Source organism: Rutilus rutilus (genome assembly GCF_951802725.1).
Source record: "Rutilus rutilus genome assembly, chromosome: 21".
NCBI classification, from domain to species: domain Eukaryota; kingdom Metazoa; phylum Chordata; class Actinopteri; order Cypriniformes; family Leuciscidae; genus Rutilus; species Rutilus rutilus.
In genome coordinates this window covers 17,966,131-17,989,127 of record NC_140226.1, presented here as the reverse complement: position 1 = coordinate 17,989,127, position 22,997 = coordinate 17,966,131, and the positions used below count along the sequence as shown (strand labels likewise).

At 35.4% G+C, this 22,997-nt stretch overlaps 1 protein-coding gene and 1 long non-coding RNA gene across 5 annotated transcripts; one reads left to right on the top strand and one right to left on the bottom strand.

The window, feature by feature from the left end:
• Nucleotides 1–1,118: 1,118 nt before the first annotated feature.
• Nucleotides 1,119–12,461, bottom strand: pla2g4f.1 (phospholipase A2, group IVF, tandem duplicate 1). Of its 4 annotated transcripts, none has more exons than XM_084393960.1 (21): nucleotides 12,424–12,461; nucleotides 11,913–11,943; nucleotides 11,593–11,665; nucleotides 10,855–10,991; nucleotides 10,549–10,680; nucleotides 10,396–10,436; nucleotides 10,238–10,280; nucleotides 9,919–9,976; nucleotides 9,544–9,710; nucleotides 9,211–9,330; nucleotides 8,971–9,005; nucleotides 8,674–8,812; nucleotides 8,407–8,543; nucleotides 7,933–8,155; nucleotides 7,731–7,848; nucleotides 4,939–5,076; nucleotides 4,652–4,759; nucleotides 3,958–4,137; nucleotides 3,539–3,708; nucleotides 3,238–3,424; nucleotides 1,119–2,330 (listed from the first exon to the last, which is right to left on the bottom strand). In XM_084393960.1, exons 2-21 carry the CDS (start codon nucleotides 11,919–11,921, stop codon nucleotides 2,035–2,037), a joined length of 2,511 nt encoding a protein of 836 aa, XP_084250086.1. In that variant the 5' UTR covers nucleotides 11,922–11,943; nucleotides 12,424–12,461; the 3' UTR covers nucleotides 1,119–2,034. The 4 variants fall into 4 exon arrangements, 3 of the variants coding, with proteins under 3 accessions (XP_084250086.1, XP_084250085.1, XP_084250084.1); XM_084393959.1 differs by having other exon boundaries at nucleotides 11,913–11,946; nucleotides 12,424–12,456; XM_084393958.1 differs by lacking the exon at nucleotides 12,424–12,461 and having other exon boundaries at nucleotides 11,913–12,077.
• A 4,642-nt stretch (nucleotides 12,462–17,103) lies between these two features.
• LOC311280447 lies at nucleotides 17,104–22,517 on the top strand. Its single transcript, XR_014625676.1, has 3 exons — nucleotides 17,104–17,162; nucleotides 19,926–20,024; nucleotides 22,461–22,517. It is a non-coding gene; the product is annotated as an uncharacterized lncRNA (long non-coding RNA).
• The last annotated feature ends 480 nt before the right edge of the window (nucleotides 22,518–22,997 follow it).

Genomic DNA, 22,997 nt, shown 5'->3' with positions numbered 1-22,997 from the left:
TTTTTTTTTTATGACAACTTACAACCTGACAAGCTAGGCGATCTGTCCGAGGAACCGCCGCTAAAACAGGCAATAATTACTTATGTTCTGCCTCTCTCTCTCTCCTCATCACGGGGCTCAACTGCTATCAGCTGTCCGCCAAAAGGCAATAACAGACAAACTGACGGTTTATCTGTGAAGATATGAGACCGATCAACATCACGCATTGGCGATCCATAAGACTGTGTAATGTCGTAAATATTAATAATAGGATGAATTTGAGCATTTAATATTCGAATATTATTCGAATATTAAATAAAATAAGGAATGGAATTCGAATAGTATTATAGAGGAAGATTGACAGCCCTAATTAGCTATAGGTCAAATCTCATGGAAAGGTTTTTAAAGGATGAGAAAATTTCATAGAGATCATCAATGGTCTTTATGACTTTATCAAACCATATTTCAACATAAAATTTTTATTTGAACAAAACGAAAGTAAAGCGGCAGCCCCTCACAGACAGCTGCCGCATATACAGTATACATAATAAAACACAACATAAATCGCCCAGGCCTGGTCCTCTGTCCTCCTTTTGTCTTTCCAGAGCTCCTCTGTGAGACTCGAGACCGGTGTGCCATCCAGGGATGGGCAGTATTTCAGATTCATGTATTTAAAATACATTTGAAATACAAAATACTATTTTCACGCATGTGAGCTGCAGTACAATTCAGCATTAGATCAGCTATTTTTCTGGAATAAGGTGAGGATGTCATGATCAATTCTACTTGTGAATACTCAAACTCAGTCTACGATGTTATGAAGTGTGAATCAATGGAACCTTTTCTAAATCATTTAGATAGGTAGGCCTATCGGGGTGAGCAAATTTATCTGTGCAGCTTTAGTGAGCAGGAATTATTGGAAAAAGAAGCACTGATGAATGATACACCACACAAATCTTCAGCTTTTAGTTTTATTGTTCATAAAAAAAACTTTGGGTAAATAGTGTCAAATGAATCTAAATGAATTCTAATTTTAAATTAAACTTATAGAAACAAATAAACTTTACATAAAATAAATTTAAAAATGACTATACTTAAAAAGCATTGGACTACATGCAAAAAAAAGAAGAAGCCTCAAAACAGTTTGAAATTCAGTTTATGCTGTGGTATCAAAACTGATATTGAGAACTGAAACCATGATATATATTGTTACTGTGAAGTAAAATTAAGATTTTGGTCACATCGCCCATCCATATTCTTTGCTAGATAGCAGAAAAGGTTCCTACAGTTTTACCTACAGTATTTTTTTAATAGTGTTTACCACAATAGACTACATTGTAACCTGGTCAGAAATAAGTATAAATGGCTGCTATTTTGCATAAGTTTATTTGTAATTGCGTGCAAGGAAGGAAGGAAGAAAGAAAGAAAGAAAGAAAGAAAGAAAGAAAGAAAGAAAGAAAGAAAGAAAGAAAGAAAGAAAGAAAGAAAGAAAGAGAGGGCATAGATGAGGTTAGGAATTAAAAGTCAGTAGGCCTATGTAGTTTATTGTAGGCCACTGGCCTCGCTCCCTTTCTAACCGTTTTGTTTGTACAGTTGACATTCGTTCATGCCCCTGCAAAGCCGGCTTCTAATCCAGGGAAGACTCTAGGATGTTTTTTATCCTACAGTGTTGTACTGAAACTCTTTAGTGATGTCATAAACATGCAGTGAATAGATATGGCACACCCCAACGACACTCTATAGTAAAACAATAGGGAATCACAGCAAAAAAAAGGGCATAAACTTCAGTCTATCCAGTAAATGAGTCATATTGGCCAAAAGGACTTGGCACATATTTTGTGTGTGGAACACCTTAATATGTCTCTTCACTAACTCAGTATTGTTAAAAATCCTGAGTGTTCAGTCAGTCCTGTGATTAGCCAATTAGAAATTAATCATTTTGTACACTTCAGATTGCTGGGTTGGCTGGCATGTGTTGGGACAGAGGGATGCGCATACAGTCATTTGTAAGTATATAATTGATTTTGTAAGTATATCATTGCAAACTCTTGCAGATCACTGTGCCTTATTCTTTCTTTTATGTGATCTTGGTTTTGGTGTAGACGCTGAACTGGTCTTTCCTACTGCCGCCTCCTTCACCTGTCTTTCTCTGTTTCGGTTTAGTGCTTTTTTTAGCGCATTCAAAATGACATCTTTGTTGTTTTGGATGTTGTAGGAAGTGAGGTTGATAAGCTTCTGGAAGTCCTCCGGTGTGTAAGTCAGGTTTTGAGTGAGATATGGAGAGGAGGTACTGTTAAACTCAACATCAACGGCTCCATCCTTCCGCTCCTTCTCGCCTTCTCTCTTCACTCCTACACCACACATATACAGATCATTTTACATTATCTTGATGTAAGCTACTGAAATATGGCAATGTTTAATCACAATAAACTGCAATCCAACCAGTAATACATAGAATATCAACTAAAACCTAGATTTGTATTTCCTGAAGAAAATACGAGGTAGCAAAAGAATATTGTTAAAGTTTTAGGTAAGCTTTGGCTTTTAGAGATGCTTTGCCATTAATGACAGTCTGTGCATTGTAAAAGTATAAATGGGTTAATAAATGCAAAGAAGACAAGACCAATCACAACTCAGTATGCAAATAGTGTAAGAAAGAACAATTAGGTATGCAAATATTATAGTGTTGTCATCATCAGTTACAAATTGAATGCATTCTAGCAATATAAATTGAAGATTTTTAAACTTGAAGCTTCAATTTCTCTTAAATTTCACTGCCATTCAGTGAGTCAGTTATATTGTTTTAAAGAAATAGTTTTTGTAAAACTTTCTATTCATTAAAGAATCCTAGGGAAAAAAATGTATTACGGTTTTCATAAAAATACTAAGCAGCACAACTGTTTTCAAAATTTGATAATAAGAAGAAATGTTTTTTGAGCAACAAATCAGAATATTAGAACGATTTCTGAAGGATCATGTGACACTGAAGACTGGAGTAATGATGCTGAAAATTCAGCTTTGCATCACAGGAATAAATTACATTTTAAAATATATTAAATAAAAAATGTAAAGTGTAAACATTTTTACCGGACCCCAAGCTTTTAAAGTGTAAAGATTACTAAAAAAATGTATATAATGTATAACCACAATATCTAACCAGAATATTTGAGGAACATAAATACAGTTCTGCCTTACATGCACTGTAATTTCTATTAAGAGTATGGCATTGGGGTTGGCCTATTAGTTGATAGTGCTTACCAGGAGCTTTGAACTGTTTGAATGAGACATTGACCATGGGAAAGTGAAGCACTATGGGAGCTTCTGGATTGTCTTTATCCTCAAACACATAGACTTCCCTCAGCGGCTCTGACTCCACTTTCTTGAAATCGATCTTCGGAAATGGAATCTTGCGATCAGTGCAGTACTCCTGAGTTTGCTTTATGACCTACTGGACACAAACAATGCATAAATATATATTTTTTTCATTTTTCAAAGTTTCTTAAGTTCCTGACATATGCATTTCAACCAAATCTTAAATAATCTTCCTGGTCTCCCTCACCTTAAACTGATCCAGTTCCCAGGAGTAGTTTAGAGACAGAATAACGTCTGCATGTCTGTGAGAGCGAACCACAGGAGGGAATCCTGAATTTAAGGCTAATCCAGCATCTACTAAACTCAGCACAGGATCAGTTGGTGTCAGAGTGTTAGGAAAGGCATCTGGGTGTGTGTCTGTAGACAGTGAGAATATTATGGAAGACTGCAAACACTATCAGCTGTTCATAAGTAAAAGGCCCTGATTATATTTCATGCAATAACAGACATCAATTACATAAACATGAAATAAGATAAGATATAGTAGAATAAAAGTAATAATGTTTTTTTTTTTAATCCCATCAAAACTGATTAACTACAAAAGGGGGGGGTGAAAAACACGGAATCACACTTGAAGTGGTCAATGTAATAAGTAGAGCTCTAGACCTTTCCATGAGATGAAGCCCGTGTTCTCATTGTAGTTCCTGTGCAGGTTGAAGCCTCTCAGGAAGTTGTACATCTGGCTGACAATGGGGCGGCTGGTCATAAAGCCACACAGAATTTTAGCAAAGTCAGTCACGGGGCTGATCAGGTATGTGCCAAGAGCTGTTGGTTTACTATCAGTCTCTTTACAGAAGAGGACAAGAAAACAATTATGTCATGTCAATGTATAATCATAAAATACTTTTTACCACAAATGTTCAAAAATTTGGGGTCTGTAAGATTTTTTTTTCTCTTATGTTCACCAAGTCTGCATTTATTTGATCAAAAATACAGTAAAAAACAATAACATTGTGAAATAGTTTTACAATATGCAACATTGTATTTTAAATAATAATATATTTTAAAATGTAAAATATTCCTGTGAATTTGTTCCTGAATTTTCAGCATCATTACTCCAGTCTTCAGTGTCACATGATCCTTCAGAAATCATGGTAATATGCTGATTTGGTGCTCAAGAAAAAAAGAGGAACCGATAAAAAAGGGAATCAGGTATAAATGTATTTACTGTCACTTTTGATCACTTTAATGCATCCTTGCAGAAAAAAAGTAGTAAAAATATCTTAATGACCCCAAACTTTTGTAAGCTAGTCTAATTTGCATATGTACTTTGGGTTTAAAATGCATCACAAACTCTCACCTGTGTTACTCACTCCTCCTCCAAGCCAAGGGGTCCAGGAGGGAGCGACTCCTGTGGCAAGACGCCAGATCTCAGTCAGATTTATAGAGAAAATGCTGCTCCACATTCCTTAATAAACACACAGAGTTTGGACTTACTAATGGTGACTGGATCCAGTTTACGTTGTTTGCTTACAGCACAGGATCAGGGCCAGTATCCTGAACACATGTCACTTTCTCTTTCTCTTCCTTATGGCATTCAGTTCTATTTCCTGTCTTCATTATGTCCAAAAACACACATGCACTCACCCACAAGAAAGGACAACCTAGTTTCAGGGAGTTTCTTGACCATGTGACCAAGATAATATCCACTCCCGAAGTTCTGTGCAGGTATAAAGGCACCATATTTGGGAATCCCAACCTCATATGGGGTGAACTCACACCATTCTAAATAGAGAACAGAAATAAACATGGATTATTAATCTGCTATAAGCACTTTAGTCGCAACACTATCAAGCTACAAGCTATTTGTTTATTATCTCCTTTCTTAACCAAACAGTGAACCTATTATAAAAAAAGTCTTTGGATAAGAAAATCATTTGCATGCGTTTATATCTTTGAAAGCTGTTGCTGAATAGGCTTGTATAGCCATCGATAGATCACTTCACAGGAAGCTGAAATTTACCCAACAGTCATTGCGGATCATCACTCCAGCACATAAAGAAGTTTGAAAAAAAATAAAGGTGGTGAAAAGCAGGTGTGGATTGTACCCGACTGTCCAAGGGTATAAAGTGCGTGAGATGCACCTCTCACCATTATATAGTATAAACGACACATTTAACCCTTAATCGCTGTTAAAAAAGGATAACACTTAAGATGTTTGGGGTCATTTTGACCCCAAACTTTTAAAGAGCGATTGCATAAGGAAATATACATTTTTTAAATGGAAAACTATATATCATTTTTTTTTTTTACTTCTCAACTATACATTTATGCTGCGTTTTTGTGGAAATTTTGAAGTTTTTTACCTATTTACTGCACAATTACATAACTAGGCCATAAATTGGCTCATGAAAAAAGATTTTTTTAAAGAAAAAATCACTTAAATGATGATCTTAATTAAATCTAAATAGTTTTTGGACATTGCTCTATGTGTTAGAGATAGAATACTGACATCTGCTGGTTTGTGGAAAAACTTTAGAAATTATTATTAAAGAAAGAATTTGCAATGGCCACATATATCCAATAGAGGGCCATAGAGACTCATTCATTTTCACTTCATTTTTCTTGATACTTAAACTTCTCCTCACAACTTTATGATATATATTTTGTGAATATTTATTTAAACATTTTGAAATACATAAAAAATATGTAGTTTTGTCAGAGTTATAATTTGTTGTTGTTTTCTGATATATTTTGAATTATCTTGCTTTTGCAAATTATTATACATACATTTGTAACATGACATGACATGACTGTAATGTGTGTGTGTGTGTGTGTGTGTGTGTGTGTGTGTGGGTGGTGTCCATGTTGCATATGTGACATTTTTCAGATTTATGCCAGTTTAGTTGATTTTATTTGCCAATTTCTATAAAAATGCTCTCTGTTGCAGTGACATACGTGTGTGTTTGTGTGTGTTTGTGTGTGTGTGTATGAGATAGAAAGTTCGTTCCACTTTGGGTTTATGCTCTAGGACCAGACCTTTATTTAAAAGTAAATTTTTTTAGATTTATGCCAGTTTTGTTTATTTTATTTGCCAATTTCTGTAAAAATGCTCTCTGTTGCAGTCACATACATGTGTGTGTTTGTTTGTGTGTGTGTGTGTGTGTGTGTGTGAGTGTGTGTGTATGAGATAGAAAGTTCGTTCTACTTTTTATTTATGCTCTAGGACCAGACCTTGGTTTATTTGTAAAAATTTTCAGATTTATAATGGATTTACTTTTATTCTTTTGACAAACAAAATTTTAAAAAGTCATTTTTTTCATTTTCCCATTCATTTTCAATTCATTTTGACCCCAAACAGCTTAAAAGATACTTTTTTTTTTACACACCTTTAGAACAACCAAATCAAGCCCAGTTTTTTTGTGCATGTTTAGATAGATTATTTAGGAAAAGTCACAGAGTTTCATGCCCCTGAGATGAAGGTAACACTTTTAAAAAATTAAGGAAAAGTCCATTGGGGTCATTTTGACCCCAAACAGCGATTAAGGGATAGTAACCAAATTACGTTTATTTTCATATTAAACATTGCAACAGCCAATTATCAATTTAGCCTTTTTAAATATGACAATTAACATCATTTAAATTTAAAATAACATTTATATAAATACACATGGATGTATTGTATTATACTGTATACACAAGTTTATTACACAAACATATGGTAATTTATATTATATAATATGCGCGACTCAAGTGTTATCTATGTTTGACGACATTAAAGGCTGTTCCGAATGAATGCGTTTTATTAAGTGAAGGGAACTTCAACACCAGACTTTTGACTATCAGAATCAGATACAAAGTCACAGCTGACGGTAGCCATTGACTTCCATAGTTTTGTTTTTCTAATATGGAAGTCAATGGGTGCCATCACCTGTCTGGTAACCAACATTCTTCAAAATATCTTCTTTTTAGTTCAACAGAAGATAGAAACTCATACAGGTTTGGAATGACATGAGAGTGAGTAAATGATGACAGAATTTTCATTTTTGGGTGAACTACACCTGTGAGTACTGCCGCCTAAAATGTGTATGAAACTACAATGTATAGCTTCCTTAGTTGGACTTTTATGATGGCAGAGCCACACAGCACATTTGCAATAAAGATTTCAACTGAAGATACACCGGAGTCTCCTGGTATTCGCTTCTGCGTTTCCTACACATGTAAACTTGGTACATAGTGTGACCAGTATAGCAGGCAGCATCAGCATCCTATCTAAATGATGTTCAGAAATTTTCAGAAAAATGTTCAGATGTTCAGAAAAGAGATTTGTTTGGCACAATTAACACAGCTGTATTACAAAATTGTTGCCCGTGGGATGTTTTTTTTTCTTATGTCTTAATCTGAGAATAAAAGCTGAATGGCCATTATCTTTTACATACCTGCATCTACTATACTTTCTGTCTTGCCATTCTTCAGGTTGACAGCTGTGAAGATTGGTAGAGGGTTCTGGCCGTCAGACACTGTCCTCTGCATTTCAGATAGGGTACCCATGCGTTTCTATAAAAGGAAAGTATATTATATATTGTGTACCAAATGTTAATACTGAGCCAAAACTGACAGCAAACACCTGCTTCTTTTTACCTTGCCTTGGAAAAGATACTCTAAAGCCAGACCCCACATATCGATGAGAGACACGAGGTGTCCTTCTTTCACTCGCTCTTCCACCTTCTCTTTGTATTGCCGTAGCTGCTCCAGGGAAAACATACTGAGCACATTTTTAGAGATTTCCTTCTTTACAGACTCCATAGACTTATCAAGGCCCCCCTTTGACCAGTTAGGGTCTTCATAAAGAGAGGTTAAAGCCCTGAAATACAGAGATTACACAAAAGATCTTTAGCCATATGACACTGTGGCAATGGTATACAGTCATTCAGATCACGGAGGTGACCCATCAACTAATTTTGTTCTGAAATTAGGGTAATTATATAACTTAAAACTATGTTTCCAGTCTGTCTGATGCATCCTACACACAAAACTTGTACTCTTGATCTGACTGGCTGACTTCCAGAAAAAATGGCTTGCTGTGTTTTTATCATTGAGGCTCTTCGATCTCACCAAGTGGCACCCGAAACGCCTGTGATGTAGCTGACTGCATCAAGAAGTTGGATCTTCCGGAGACCTTGAAGGCTACCGTACGTGCATGTTAAGGCTCTGCTCCCGCCCCCAGAACACACCACAGCCATCAAAGGGACCTGAGGAGTTACATCAAACATACATCTGAAATCAAAATTCTATTTTTGTGTATATACTGTAGTAAAACATCACGATCTCTTCAGTTCTTTGCTGAGTGTCTGGATTTATTTGTGCTTGCATCTATAGTACCTTGCTGTGCTCAGGTGCAGAGCTGAGTTTCAGAGCTTTCTGTAGTGCTTGTGACACCACTTTTCTTCTCTTCACCAGAAAATTCTTTTCCTCCTCTGGGATATCAAAATCCAGACGCACATCCAGCTGTTCATCAGAGCTTCAGAACAAAACACAAAAATATCCTTACTCTAAGATTAGGATGGATTTGAAATGAAAGCTGATAAATAGTATTGAAGCTTACAATGTTTTGTTTTACAAATAACAATTTACTATTAAACTATTACTGAGGATAGGTATGAATAAATTCACGGTTACCGATCATCTGTTTTCAGTTGCAGATCAACTTTATTCTTTGAAAAAAAAGAAAGAAAGGTCCACTTAGATAAATGCACAGAATATGAATACAAATACAGTATTGTTTAATTATTATATGATATTATATTATGATAAAATATGGAAAGCAATTTAAAATACTCATTTAAGTTACCATAAACCATTTTTGGAAAGCCACATTCAGATATAATTAATGCAAAGTTTATTTTTTACGGTACTCACCGCTCCTAGAGGCAAGGAGACAGTAAGCTGGTGTTTGGCTGGTGGTGGTTTTAAAGGGAAAGAAGTCAATCCAGTGTCTACATAGTTTGGAACAGCAGCATCAACTACTACTGTCCCAGCCTGGAGAAAAATATGTTTAAACAAACATTTAAAACCTTTTTGATGCACACTTTCTGTTTTAGGTGCTTTATAAATCTACAACCCCACATGTGAGGCATGCATATACATACTGTTTCTTATGGCACCAAATATCGAGAATGAATGTGTAGTTTTTCCAGTAATTTTCAATTAACAGTGTGAGTCAGGAATGCCTCTTACACATCAGTGACCTACATTTTTTGGGCTGACAACAGTCTCAGAGGACAGATTAAGTTCAGTTTCCAGGTCTCGGTTGATGTAGTAACGTAATGTTTCCAGGAAGCCGGAGCTTTCCTCAGAATTTGAGATCACAAAATCCTCTTTGTACGCTCCTTTAAGTTTTAACACCATGTTCTGCGTTTCTGGAACACAAAGAGAACAGGCAAAAATCACCTAAATCTGTGATTATATCACACTTTCTTGTGTTTATTTTTTCAAAATTAACGTAAAGAATAGAGTAATTTAACACTTTATTTTCTATTACATCTATTTCTGAATATCGAATTCCGGTGTGTTTTCAGTAGCCATCTGTTATCTATGCACATTTTGAATGAAAATGTCTATATTTACCTTCAGACTTATTGAGAAGCTTGTCTATCTCCACATTCAGCTCACAAAAAGGACCTGTCTGATTTCATGAGAAAGCATAAAGTCCATCTGATTAATTTTATCTAGTATTTAAATTTTTTTTTTTTTTTAAATGTAGTGGTAAGAGTAAACATAGCCTATAGCCCCTCTTATAGTTCAGAACTCATGTAAGTGATTCTTGTACACCTTGCAAAACAAAAATCCTCCATTCCCTTTCAGATTTCACAGAATAGTGTCTACTTTTAAATATTCTGACTTTAACCCATGATACAGATAAGAAAGCTGTAGTAAAGGTTCGTACCACCAATACTCCATTAGATACACATGGCCTTGGTGTCTCAGAGCTGCAATACATATACACACACAAAACAGACATATTAATATTTATGTGTTTGGACATGCACATGCATCTGTAAAACAGGTTCTGACTATGTTAATGAGAAAGGCAATCTCCCTCACCTCTCAGTGACCTTAAACTCTACCCACAGTTCATCCTTGGTCTGAGAAAGAAAAGTATAATAGTCACAAATTCACAATCAAATATCAAGTGCTCTGTCAAGTGTACGTTTTATTATGCTGTAATGTCAGTTTAGATCTCAAAATAGCACTGACCGTATCATTTAAAATAAAGCATTTGGTCTCCTTTTTCCCGGGTGTAAGGTTATTGATGTCAAAAAAGATAGTGGCACACTGGTCATCTCTCATAAATGGGTCTTCATCATAGATCAAGATCTCCAGAATGTTCTGTGTAGGAGAACAGAAGAAAGAACTGAAAGTGTACTGTAACATTTTTTGGTTCATTCGACACATTTTTAGTTCATACGACACATCCTACTGGAGAGATAAACAGTGAAAGCTAGAAATAGGAGACAGTATAAGAAAACAATCTTGGATCAGACAAATATTTGAGTGGTTTACCTTTACGTTGCTGTAGACCCTGAAGTTAAACGTTTCGTTCCATTCAGGATTGTCGCTATTTGAGATAGTCTTGGTGCGATTTGTACGGACCGATGCTGTGGGTAAGTTCAGGATGACATAGCAGTCAGATGCAGAAACTAAAGAAAAATGGAGGTGGGGTTGGAAAAGTCGGCAGTGAGAAATAAACCTTGATCCGTTTATACAGTACACAGCCCTTAATAATACACTGTAAAAAATTTGTAACACTCCCAAATCAAAAATTTCAATTGACCGATAACATCTAAATTTTTCAATTGGCCCAAGTGAAATTCTGTAAATTCTAAAATTAAATGTACAGATTTTCACTTGGGCCAATTGAAAAATGTAGATGTTATCGGTCAATTGAAATTTTTGATTTGGGAGTGTTACAAATTTTTTACAGTGTAATGAAGAGAGATTTTTGTTATGTTAGTTGTCAGATTGTAGGGCTAAAAAATCTGTTAGGTGGGCAAAGGAGTATACTGTATACTGACATAGAATTTGAGACTGGAAAAATTATTGTACCCAATATATTACATTAAAAGAGAATGCTCTATAATAAACATGCACATCAAGTTAGAGCAAGTCCACACGAAAACACACAAAAAAAATTCAGCAGAACAGCCAACAGGTTTAGACATGTATGCTGTAAGCTTTACACGTCTGCTAAATGTGTAAATGAATATATTTGGCTGCTGTTAATAGGACGGATTGTCTCACAGTAGTCAAAGGACCGATGGAACTTCGCATGTAAAACTTTGACAGACAGATTCCAGTATGGCTTGACTTCTCTCTGTTGAAAGAAACAGAAAATTAAGTAGCTGAGAAATAACGCCATTTGATTACAAAAGTGTTTGAATAACACAATCTATGATCCCAAGATTTACACTCACATATATGGTTAAAATGAAGTCAAGCATTACAACTCCCTCAATTCAAGTAAAGTCAACACTACTGTTTGTTGCAAACAGTTTCTTATTACAAAAATCTAAATTACAAGTCAAGTCTTTTAAAGAAATTCAGAGGAAAGACTAGCTAACCTTAAGCATTGTTGAGGAGATCTGGATCCAGCTGCTTTGCAAACACAAATGAGAGTGCATGTGCAGTAAGAGCCACATGTAGTACAGCACAGCTTGAAAAGCTAGTTTTCCTGCTTATCTATCCATCGTACGGTATTCCAAAAACTAGGCCCACCTCAAACTAACAAAACCTGCATACCAAAGATAGGTTTTCACGAAAACATAAAAATTGCTAAGACATGTCATGACAGTGTGAACTGATAAAAATATATGAACTAACAGGAGAGCATATATTCACCTCAATGAGAATTCAACATCAAATTCCTCTATACTGTACGGCTGTCATCTCTTTGTCGAGTCTGAGTCTTACTTTTAAACTTATGTAAGTGTTCATATTGCAATCTTTTGTCCCCTATTCTATTGTATTTCTAAAATGATTTGCTTATAAGTTGCATTACTTCAGTCTTCAGTATCTAGATTGGTATATTCACTTGCTGACTTATTTTTCTATGGATTTTAAGTAGATACTCACCCAGATAAATGGATGCAAGGTTGCCTTAGAAGAATATCGCCAGCGAGTCTGTCCATAAATCATGAAGTAGCCTCAGTGCTTTTCCTCTTTCAAGCATGTATCACAAGGTAAGAGGTCATGGCTGTCAACCTATTCAGCAAAATCTTTTTCTGAGTCATTAAAATGAACATCCCACTTCCCTGAAAGAGTTTATTTAGCATAAATAGATTTAAATGAAAAGAGAAAATGAGAATGGAAACCTATTATATTTGTTCATTCAGCATTTGACAGTAATTGAAAAAATACAAAAACTTAGTAATGCCTAGGCTAATTAACTTGAATGAACTTTAATCAGAACTTCCTTATCCAATAAAAGGCTATTATATAAATGACATACTGTAACAGAATCAACATGTTATAATTGCTATTAATGTTGCCTGCATTGTCATTGTTGTCTGCATGTGCTAAATCTGCCCAAGGTGTCCAAGTCAGTGGGTGTGGTGAGCTCACCTGAATATATTTCATATTTAGTAACGTACAAAAGGAGTGCTGTCTCAGTCAACCAACTCCACCAGTTGAGCAATGTCTAGCCCAATTCTTGTCTTTCTTAAGAACAGGGTCTAAAAGGTGTATCTCTACTCCACCTGCATTTTGACTAAATTTCTTAATGTTCTTCCACTCGCCCTCTCAAATACATAATATCAGCATTAAGATATCTGACATAAACGACGACAATAAGCATAATCAAATCTGATAATTAAACAGGCCTAGTAAAAGTCTCTTCTCACACTGTGGAAGGTCTGTATTTTTGAGCAGTTGACATGAAATGTCATTGTCAAGCTAGTGCTGTGGTGTGACACCACTGTCCTTCATATAAATTTATTGTCTATTAAACTTTTTGTCTGATTCTTAATTATTCTACATTTCATGACTTCTTCAGAGATTACATGGAATATCAGTGCGTCTAAAATTACAAAACAATTATTTGTCAACTACACATAATAGCCTACATGTTTTCTACTAAAATGTCAGATTAGATATGTGATCTTGTTATTTTGGTGTCAATTTACATATATTTATTACCATAAAAACACATATTTTAACCTATTCATAATCATCCACCAAAATGTTGAGAAAGTTTTCTCATTGTATGACCACTGATCTGTAGCCAGGTTTGTTTGACTGTATGAGGACATCATTGACTTCCATTAATCTTATGAGGTTAATGGTTATTTCTGTCTAAACCCTCACAGAACCACGTCATTTAAACACGATTTTTCCCGATTTGAGGGTACATTTGTCCTCACAAGGTGTTTATTATGATTTTTCAGTATATTAATTGGCCCTCACAAGTAGGTCTTTACCCATACCTGTACACATAGGCTTACTGTAAACCCAGGTGCGTAAATTTCATCTAAATGTTGATATGTATGACAATAAACATAACATTCCTCAAGAGCAATTTTTGAAGGGGACACCAATAATACAGGCAAAATTGTACTTTCTATGGATATGTGTACACAGAAGAAAGCCTTACTACTATTATTAGTGTAGCTAGCATGGAGACCGTGTCATTATCCTTCTCAAAGTTTCATTGAAAAAGCTGACTAAATTGACCAAAATATTCTTCATTGGTGTGCGAAATTGACAAAAAAATGATCTCTATATTTTCAGGGATTTTATCGACAACGATAATTAGACAATATTTCGCTGAGTGTGTTATTGTGCTGGTAACTTGGCATGTTTAGGACTGCCGAGGACAGCCGACTCCTAAAGTTTTAGATATTCTTCATATTCTATTTTTAAACCTAAATATATGCATGCATCATCTTTTGTGTCAATTTCATACATTTAATTAAATTTCATTATAATAATAAGACACAATAGGGCTGTGTTACCAATCAAATTAAATAGGTAGCCTATCAACAAAATCTTTGCAATGGAGAGGAAACACAAAAGCTGCATTTGAAATGGCATTTAGATTTTACACAGACATAAATAATGTTTTGTTTAAAACATAAAACGGTGAATATTGATATATAAAATGATTTAAAACATGAAAAGATCAAACCGCCAGTAGGTGGCAGCAATTCATTGTTAATGAGTGAGTCATTGAGATTCAACTGATTCGTTCAAAAAGCTGATTCATAATTCAGTAAGGAAATACCTCCTGTGTTTCTCAGAGACGCAAATACAGTGCTTTGGCTTAGTTTTCAACTATTTTCGTTGGCGAAATAGAGTTAAAACGGGCAATATGGTGTCTAAAAGTAAACTTTTCAATTATCAATTTATTAAATCACATTTATTATCATGGTAATAGCTGGAGAAAAACTGCACTCTTTGTGTGATATTATATTAGATTAACTATATTAACCCTTTCATGCATGAATTATGATAACCTCAGTCAGGATTTTTTTCCTATGTGTTTTTATTGCTCTTAGGGTATGAAAAACAAGATTTTATTTTTATTTTTTTCACACATTTTTCAAAGAGATCTTCAGATGTCCACTTGAGTGGACAGCATGCGGTTATGGTTTAAACTGAAGATATACTGTATTAAATATAATACAATAATCAAACAGATAAAGTATGTGTATTTAACAAACTTATCAATACAATTACATCAAATCATGTGAAAGCTGAAAAATATAAATGTGAAATATTGCAAAGGCTTCATACAACTTTATACAAGTTGCACTTCGCATATCTTTGATATCAGAACATGAGGACGTGATTCCATCAGAATTTTCTACAGCCTGTCAAGGTACAACTGTGGAAACCACTCAGATGCTCCCTCCAGTGCACCAGAGTATGGATATTTACCCTTATTAGCTTATAATTCTGATTATGTTCAAGATGGACATGCACATTTCTATCATAGGCCTCCTCTGAGAAAACCTAGCGATACGTTTTTTCAGTCTCATCTGAAATGATCAGTGTTGGGGGTAATGCATTACAAGTAACATGCATAACCCATTCAGATTACTTTTTTGATGTTACAAGTAAAGTAATGTGTTACAAGTAACATGCATTACGTAATCAGATTTGTTTTAATGTTACGACGAGTAATGTATTGTAACATGCATTACCTAATCAGATTACTTTTTGATCTAACAAGTAATTAACTACAAGTAATGTGCATTACCTAATCAGATTACTTTTTGATGTAACGAGTAAAGAAACGCATTACAAGTAACATGCATTACGTAATCAGATTACTTTTTGATGTTATGAGTAAAGAAATGCATTACAAGTAACATGCATTACGTAATCAGATTACTTTTTGATGTTATGAGTAAAGAAACGCATTACAATAACGTGCATTGCGTAATCAGATTACTTTTTGATGTTATGAGTAAGGAAACGTATTACAAGTAACATGCATTACGTAATCAGATTACTTTTCTGATGTTATGAGTAAAGAAACGCATTACAAGTAACATGCATTACGTAATCAGATTACTTTTTGATGTTATGAGTAAAAAAAACGCATTACAATAATGTGCATTACGAAATCAGATTACTTTTTGATCTAACAAGTAAAGTAATGCATTACAAGTGTCATACATTATGTAATCACATGACTTTTTTCGATGTCAATGAAAATTACATTCTAATAATACAAATACATTTATTTACAGTAAAAAAAGTCACTGCAGATTAAGTTTTTAAGTTTTAAATTTCAAAAACAATATTCACATTATAATTATGAATTGTAGCTGAAATATAGCCATTGATGACGTCCACTACAGTGGACATGTGATTAATCAGAGTTTTCTCTCAATCTAAAATCAAAACTTGGAAAATTTAACTGTGATATGACTCATTAGATATTGCTTGATGCTGCAATATATTTTTTACCTACAAGAGTCTCCTAGAATAGAAGGAATGGGTGGATATTCCGGAGCAACTTTGCATGTCTGACTGACCCTTGGCCATCTTGGTTTGGAGGGGGAAAAAATCGAAACACAACGGCTTGCCACTTGGTTGCAATTTATAGGATGATGCACCAGGGTCCAATGAAGAGGATGATGTGCAACTTTGCCATAAAAACCCGTGCAAATTCAAGAAAATGCTTTTTTAATAGCTGTCCACTGTAGTGACCACTATGCGTGAAAGGGTTAAATGATATAAACTGACTAAATACCTGGGCCCGTAAACCCACAATTTATTAATCACAATATGTATTGACCAATATGTATTTTTTTCGCGCGCGTTTCATAAACATTTAAATTTAGCTGACAAGCTAATAGGCTGACAGGCTCCAATATTGTGTTCACTCAGTGTTAAGTGAACTGTATCTTTTTTTATTGGGCGAAAAGATGGAAATGTTCAAAATATTTTTGTAGCCAAGACTTTACGGAATGTGATAATACAAGAAATCTTTTCTTTTAGTGATAATAAAAGAAAAATACTTACACTAAGATTAGAAATAGTCACCCGTGGAAAAAGTGTCAACTAGCCTCGACAGTCGTCAAGCCTGTGATGTCGTTAAACCACCAGAAGATGGCGCCAGTCGCTAAACCATAGGAGACAGTGAGGAAGCGTCGCTTGCCCTATGCGCTTGCCCCAAACACTTTGGAAACACAGTGGCTAATGTGATGATGGTCTGTTTCTATTTTACACAGCTTTGTAAACCAGTTTTATCATATATGTTTTCCTCTTTTGGCTACATTTGATTCTAAATACTTTTCAGGCCTATCCGTGGCTCAATTAACCAATTGAGCAAAATGGGGGAAACTGGCCGGACGCTACACATGGTATGTGTTCCCAGTTTTTGCTCACGTGCATAGCTAAAAGAAATATTAGAAAACACCCGAGATAAGTGTATGTGCAGTAAATGTGTTTTGACCAGACTTTGCATTTGACGTTAGCGGTTTGAATACATTTTTTTTGTATTCAACAGACATTCACATATAGCCTACAAATCCCCTCCTCCCCAAATGCCGCCCACACCTGCAAATTATCTGTGCATTATATTCAATGTGCCGCATTAATTTACTCTCAGACTCATGGCGCTGCTGTAACAGATTGAAGTCTTTAGTATGCTCCTATAAGTAGAGATTTGTGGATGAAATCCTGAAACCAAGCTAAAGTGGGACACTGGAGGGGGAAGGGAAATCTTTATTCTAAAAAGACTAAATTCTGCATGACATTTTATAACTGCACATTGTTCCACTGGGAACATAATATTTCTGCTATTTGTCAGGAAATGTCTTTTAAATGTATTATTTCAGTTAAAAGATGATGCATTTATCAGTGCAAACATCATGGTTGATTTCCTTTGTGTGAGAGAAAAGAAGATAATTAAATGTTTGTAATAATGTTTTGCAAACAATAATTGTTTTTCTTTCATATTTTTTCTAAGACTGCAATATAAGCTTTGGAGTGCTTTTTGATTTCTTTATAAACTTTTAATAACTTTTTAATTTCACGTTTGCCTTTGTTAAAGCTTCCATTGAACATAAAGGAAAACCCAAACCATGAACAAATTCTACAACTCTTTGCATCCCAGCTCATTTAATTGAAATTGGAGTGATTGTCTGAGATTATGTCTCAAAGATGAGAGTGATGGCTATAAACACCCCTCCTTTTCCACCTGTAATGGCTCTGAAACCCCACATCAGACTTTAACAAAATGTGCTCTGATGAGAAACCTTAGCCTGTGTACTTACACACACACACACACACACACACACACACACACACACACGTAAACACGCCTGTTTAGCCTACTTACACACACACACACAGACACACATGTAAACACTCCTATAACACACACAGACTCCAGGTCAGACAGGTTTCTGCTGGTATTATGTGGTTTATTATGATTTGAAGATGGTCCTAGCACTGTTTTGAACAGGAGAAAAGAGGCTGAGAGATGGTATTGATTTGTTAAATCTGAAAGAAAGGCTTTACTCTAGGTAACATGATGGAAGAGAAAGAGAAGAAAACATTGACCACATGCTCTCCAGAACAATTATCTGAAAATCACTTGTTTAAAAACAGTCAGGTCATTTTTCTAATCCTTGCGAATATAAAAAAAAAACTTGTAAGAATATGTGACCTGCCTGAATACCACACTTCAAATAATTATTTAGTTGATTGTCAGGCACTATAGCATATTTTATTAAATATGTTATGTTTGTAGCATATATACTATTCTGTTGAGGTGAGCTAGATATTGTATGCTGTTTAATATAATTTATATAAATATTTACAATTTTATATATAATCATCAATTAATACTGGTGAATTAAATGTGAGTGAATGTTAATTTTAATAAGTATTACCCCTGCTCTTCTGATTATGCTGCATGCACTAGATACAAACAAACACCTCTATTCATTTCATTTATTCTAATTCGCTTTCAATGCATTCTGTCTTTTTGCGGAAAAGAAAATTTCCTTTTTTATGTGCTCATAAATCATGCAGCAATGCTATATTATGACGCTGTGGATTTATTAGACTTTGCATTATGCCTCTTGGTGTTGAGTTTAAGAGCAGGCCGTGTGTGAGGGTTGAAACTCCTGAACTTTCTTACTTAGACTAGACAGAAGCTTCTGCCTATTTCATCCCCCCCAACACAAACAACAATCCACCTTTGTGCAAGAGGATGAGCTTTTCAAAATATCATTTCAGATCCCCTCTCTGATAGCGTGGTATGTTTTGAAAGCGTTCCCAGGTTTTGGCTCTACTTGCCTCCATGCACATTTGACATGTTGTAGATGGCAGAAAGAGGTACGGGGAACATTAGGAGAATAAAGGTGCTAGCGATACAGAAGAGAGCCTGCTTAGCTCTACTAATGAGCTATTAAGAGCAAGATAGGGCTCAAGTCTCTCCCCCCTCAGCCTCTTTTACAGCCAAAACACACTTTGTCTAGTAATGGGTGTATCAGCAGAGTAAGAACACACTGGCGTTAGTTGGAAGTGGCAGGTGGAATCTGTTATTGATGTAGGTTTTACCCTATTGCAGTTATATATTTTAAGGTTTATTCATTGCTCAAACAGGGGAATACATTTAGTTTATTATGAATAGTATCTAGACTTTTGTGCCTTTATTTTTATATTAGCACATGTATTTAACAGGAGCAAGTACACTGACTTATGTAGCTTTGCAAACTTATTAGTAATTAGAGAAGCACATCACTACCATATCAGTTTAACAGCCAATATTAGAGATTTTTTTTTTCATTTTATTGATATTGATATTTAGTTGTGCATGCTTATTTTAATGCTCTCTTAAAGTAAAAAAAAAAAAACTTTTTATACTGTATATATTAAATTATGATGCCTAAATTCACTTGCAGCATTTAAAATGAGTTTCTAAAATAAATAATTCAGAAATTTTATGAATGTTGAATCATAGGAGTCTGAATAGTTCCAGATATTCATAACGTCACCCACAGAGACATTTTATGAAACAGGTATTCTATATTTAAAATGAAAGTAGTTATCATAGTTCTGGCTTTTTGCCATCCTTCTTATGCATGCCTGTTTTGTTTCTCCATAATCCACAGGAGGTTTGTAAAATCTTGGAGTTCTGATTGCTGTGTAACCCAAATGCTGCATTGCCTAGACTCAAAGGACCTGCTCAAAATGTGTTTTCCCATCTTCAGGTATTGTCATGTCATGCCTTGTTTCTTATTTGTCTATTGATATGTCTCACCATCTGTCTTTTTGTCTCTATCTATGTGTTTTTCCGCCCATCTCCCCTTTGTCCCTCTTCTCTTTCGACGCTGAAGTGTTTTGTTGTCTCTAAATAAATGAGGTGGGTGAGTTTTGCCATTCTGACACTGTGGGCTTTACTTACCATCTGATGGGAGGCTTTACCAGCAGTGACACAATAGAGACAAACAGAGGAAGAGGAAAAGGCACTCATATTGTAGGATCCTCACAGCTACTTCATTAAGGAAATATCTGAATAACCTTCACACAGAAATGTAAAATAAAAAAAACATGATGAAAGCCCAAAAATGTCATATCGAAAATATTAGCATTTCACAATGTTATGACTGCTTTTGTTAATGACAGAAATGTCTAAACTGAAGGTCAGGACTTTAATTTCCAACACAAATCATTGAATTGTTGCTTCTAGTGAGGCTTTAGACAGTGCAATAGTCAATGTAGTTTGACTTCAGATAATGCTTCCCTTATACCACATACTTTAAATACTTAATAACTATCAAAAGGATGTTTAGTCATTTGCATGACTACAGGGTCAAACATTTTCTGACATGTTGCTAGGTGCAGTGGACTGTGCACATGCTCAGCACATGTAAGAACTGATGGCTCTCTACTAGGTTTGGGTCCGATCCCATTCTCCTTCTCAGCAGTACACTCTACTTTGCTATAAGCCTTTGTCATATATTGTCTGCCCAGCTTCTAGCTATTGGACCAGTATAGAAGTTATGTTGTTCAGCCGTGTTGGAAACTTGTATATAAGGGATTCTTGGTTAAGCAAGTTGAAAAGCCTGTTAAATACCTTTAGCTTGTCAATGGGGCAGTGCCCTCAAAGGTATACCTTTGTGCATTATCTACCCCTAACGCATACTAGTACTTTAAAGGGTTAGTTCACCCAAAAATTCTGTCATTAATTACTCACCCTTGTGTCGTTCATCTTCAGAACACAAATGAAGATCTTTTTAAGGAAATCTGAGAGATTTCTGTCTCTCCATTGACAGTCTACGCAACTACCACTTTGACGATTCATAGGAGATGGTAAAACTAATTCAGGTGAATTGAGTGGTTAAGTCCAAATTTTCTGAAGAGACACGATCGCCTTATATGATGAACAGATTGAATTCAGGCTTTTATTCACATATAAACGTTCATCAACACACAGTTGTGGTAAACCGAAACTCAAACCTGTTCGCTTGACATGCGAGAACCAATGAGGTTCATTCTCGTGTTATGCAGCTCGTTTGAGCTTCTGTTTATGTTTGCTGATCAACGTTTATATGTGAATAAAAGCCTAAAACTAAATATGTTCATCATATATTATAAAGCGATCATGTCTCTTCTGAAAATTTGGAACATAAGGTTTAGTTTTAATAAAATAAAAGAACCATTAATATGGTTCTTTCTCATGACTAAGAAGAGAGCAAGAGAGATTATCCTTCTGTTCATAAAACATTAAAGGAGGCTTAAAGGAGATAGCAGTTTAGATGGAAAGGATCTCAAGCTGACTAGCTGAAGACGTTACAGTAGCTACACCGATTAATAGACAGTACTTCCTTGAAAATAAATTTCAGCACAGCGCTACAATATAATGCTTTAGAATGAACTCCATTAGAGAGCTACATAATTATATACATATAGAGTTACAATTTATCTGTTGAGTATAAATAAGCTATCTCCACAGCACTTTTACAATTCAAATCCCTCAGTACTCGCCATCTTTAAAACGGCAAGCCAATGTTGATTCTTGTTTTATTACGAGCTCTGTCACGTTCTGTCCCTGTTTGCCAGCAGACTCTCCTCTGTTCGGGGTCTTTTTAAAACGGGGTTTGAGATTTAGCCTGCTCCATGTCAACTTTTCTCACTCGTTGTGACAACTAACCTATGCCTTTACCACATCATACATGTGTCAAAGTAGCTGGAGCAACTTTTCTCTATTTACGGATGTGACGAGACACGCACGGGTGAGTGATGTACAGGTTGTATGCAATTTCCTGTGAAAACCATCCTGCCCAGTCTAAAATATAAACGCTTATAATAGGCTTACCAAAGTGAAACATGGTAAGACAATAACACATTTTGTAAGAAGGATGCATGATCTATTATTTCATTATTTAAATTTTGTTCATTTTGAACCAGAAGAAGATCATAATATTTTAAGGGTTGGTATTCTTAACTTAAGGGAACATATTTGTTCCTTAAGGCTTGGCTTTTGTAACTTAAGGATACATATTAGTATCTCAAGGGTTGATATCCATAACTTAAGGCTTTATATTGGTATCTTACAGGTTGATATTTGTACTTTAAATAACATATTAGTACTTTAAGAGGTAATTTTATTAACCTGCATCCCAACACCATGTTCTTTTCAACAGGTATTGTACTGACAGTTTTAAAAAGCAACAGATATTTGAAGATGCCTCTGTACCAAGACAGTTTCGTGTCCTACAGTCTCCATGCAGGACATCTTCATCTTTTGTTGACCTGGAACGTCTCGGACCACAGCTGGTACGCGTCCCACCAAACTCTTTTTCCCAAGCTCGGCGTAGAATTGCCCCTCTGCCCCTGCGGCCCCTTTTCGTAGCCTCCTCTTACCTTTTCTTTAAACAATCCCTCCCTCTCATCTTTTCTTTAAACAACCTTTCCCTCTCTCCAACAGGCTGCCCCACACACTCGCTAAATGAAGTTAGTCCAGCACCCCCCTCCCCATCCTCTTCTGCTCCCTACCAGACACACTCACAGAATTGTTTGTTAATAGTCCAATTAGATAATTGCCATCTTTCACTCCTTTTGCTCTCCGTTTCCCATAAAGGACTGAATGGCTTCGGGAGGGGGGGAGTTCAGCATGAAGAGGGCCTCTGGCCCTGCAAGGTGACAAGAAGGGTCCGAGCCTGTTCCATGCTCACAACCAT

Excerpts from the sequence above, each read along its gene's own strand:
- pla2g4f.1 (XM_084393958.1), bottom strand. The coding sequence starts at position 11,990 with ATGTGGCTCTTACTGCACATGCACTCTCATTTGTGTTTGCAAAGCAGC. Across the intron at positions 9,977-10,237 it reads TATCTAATGGAGTATTGGTG|ACAGGTCCTTTTTGTGAGCT; the intron begins GTACGAACCTTT and ends TCATGAAATCAG. Across the intron at positions 9,006-9,210 it reads TCTCCTTGCCTCTAGGAGCG|AATAAAGTTGATCTGCAACT; the intron begins GTGAGTACCGTA and ends TTTTTTTCAAAG.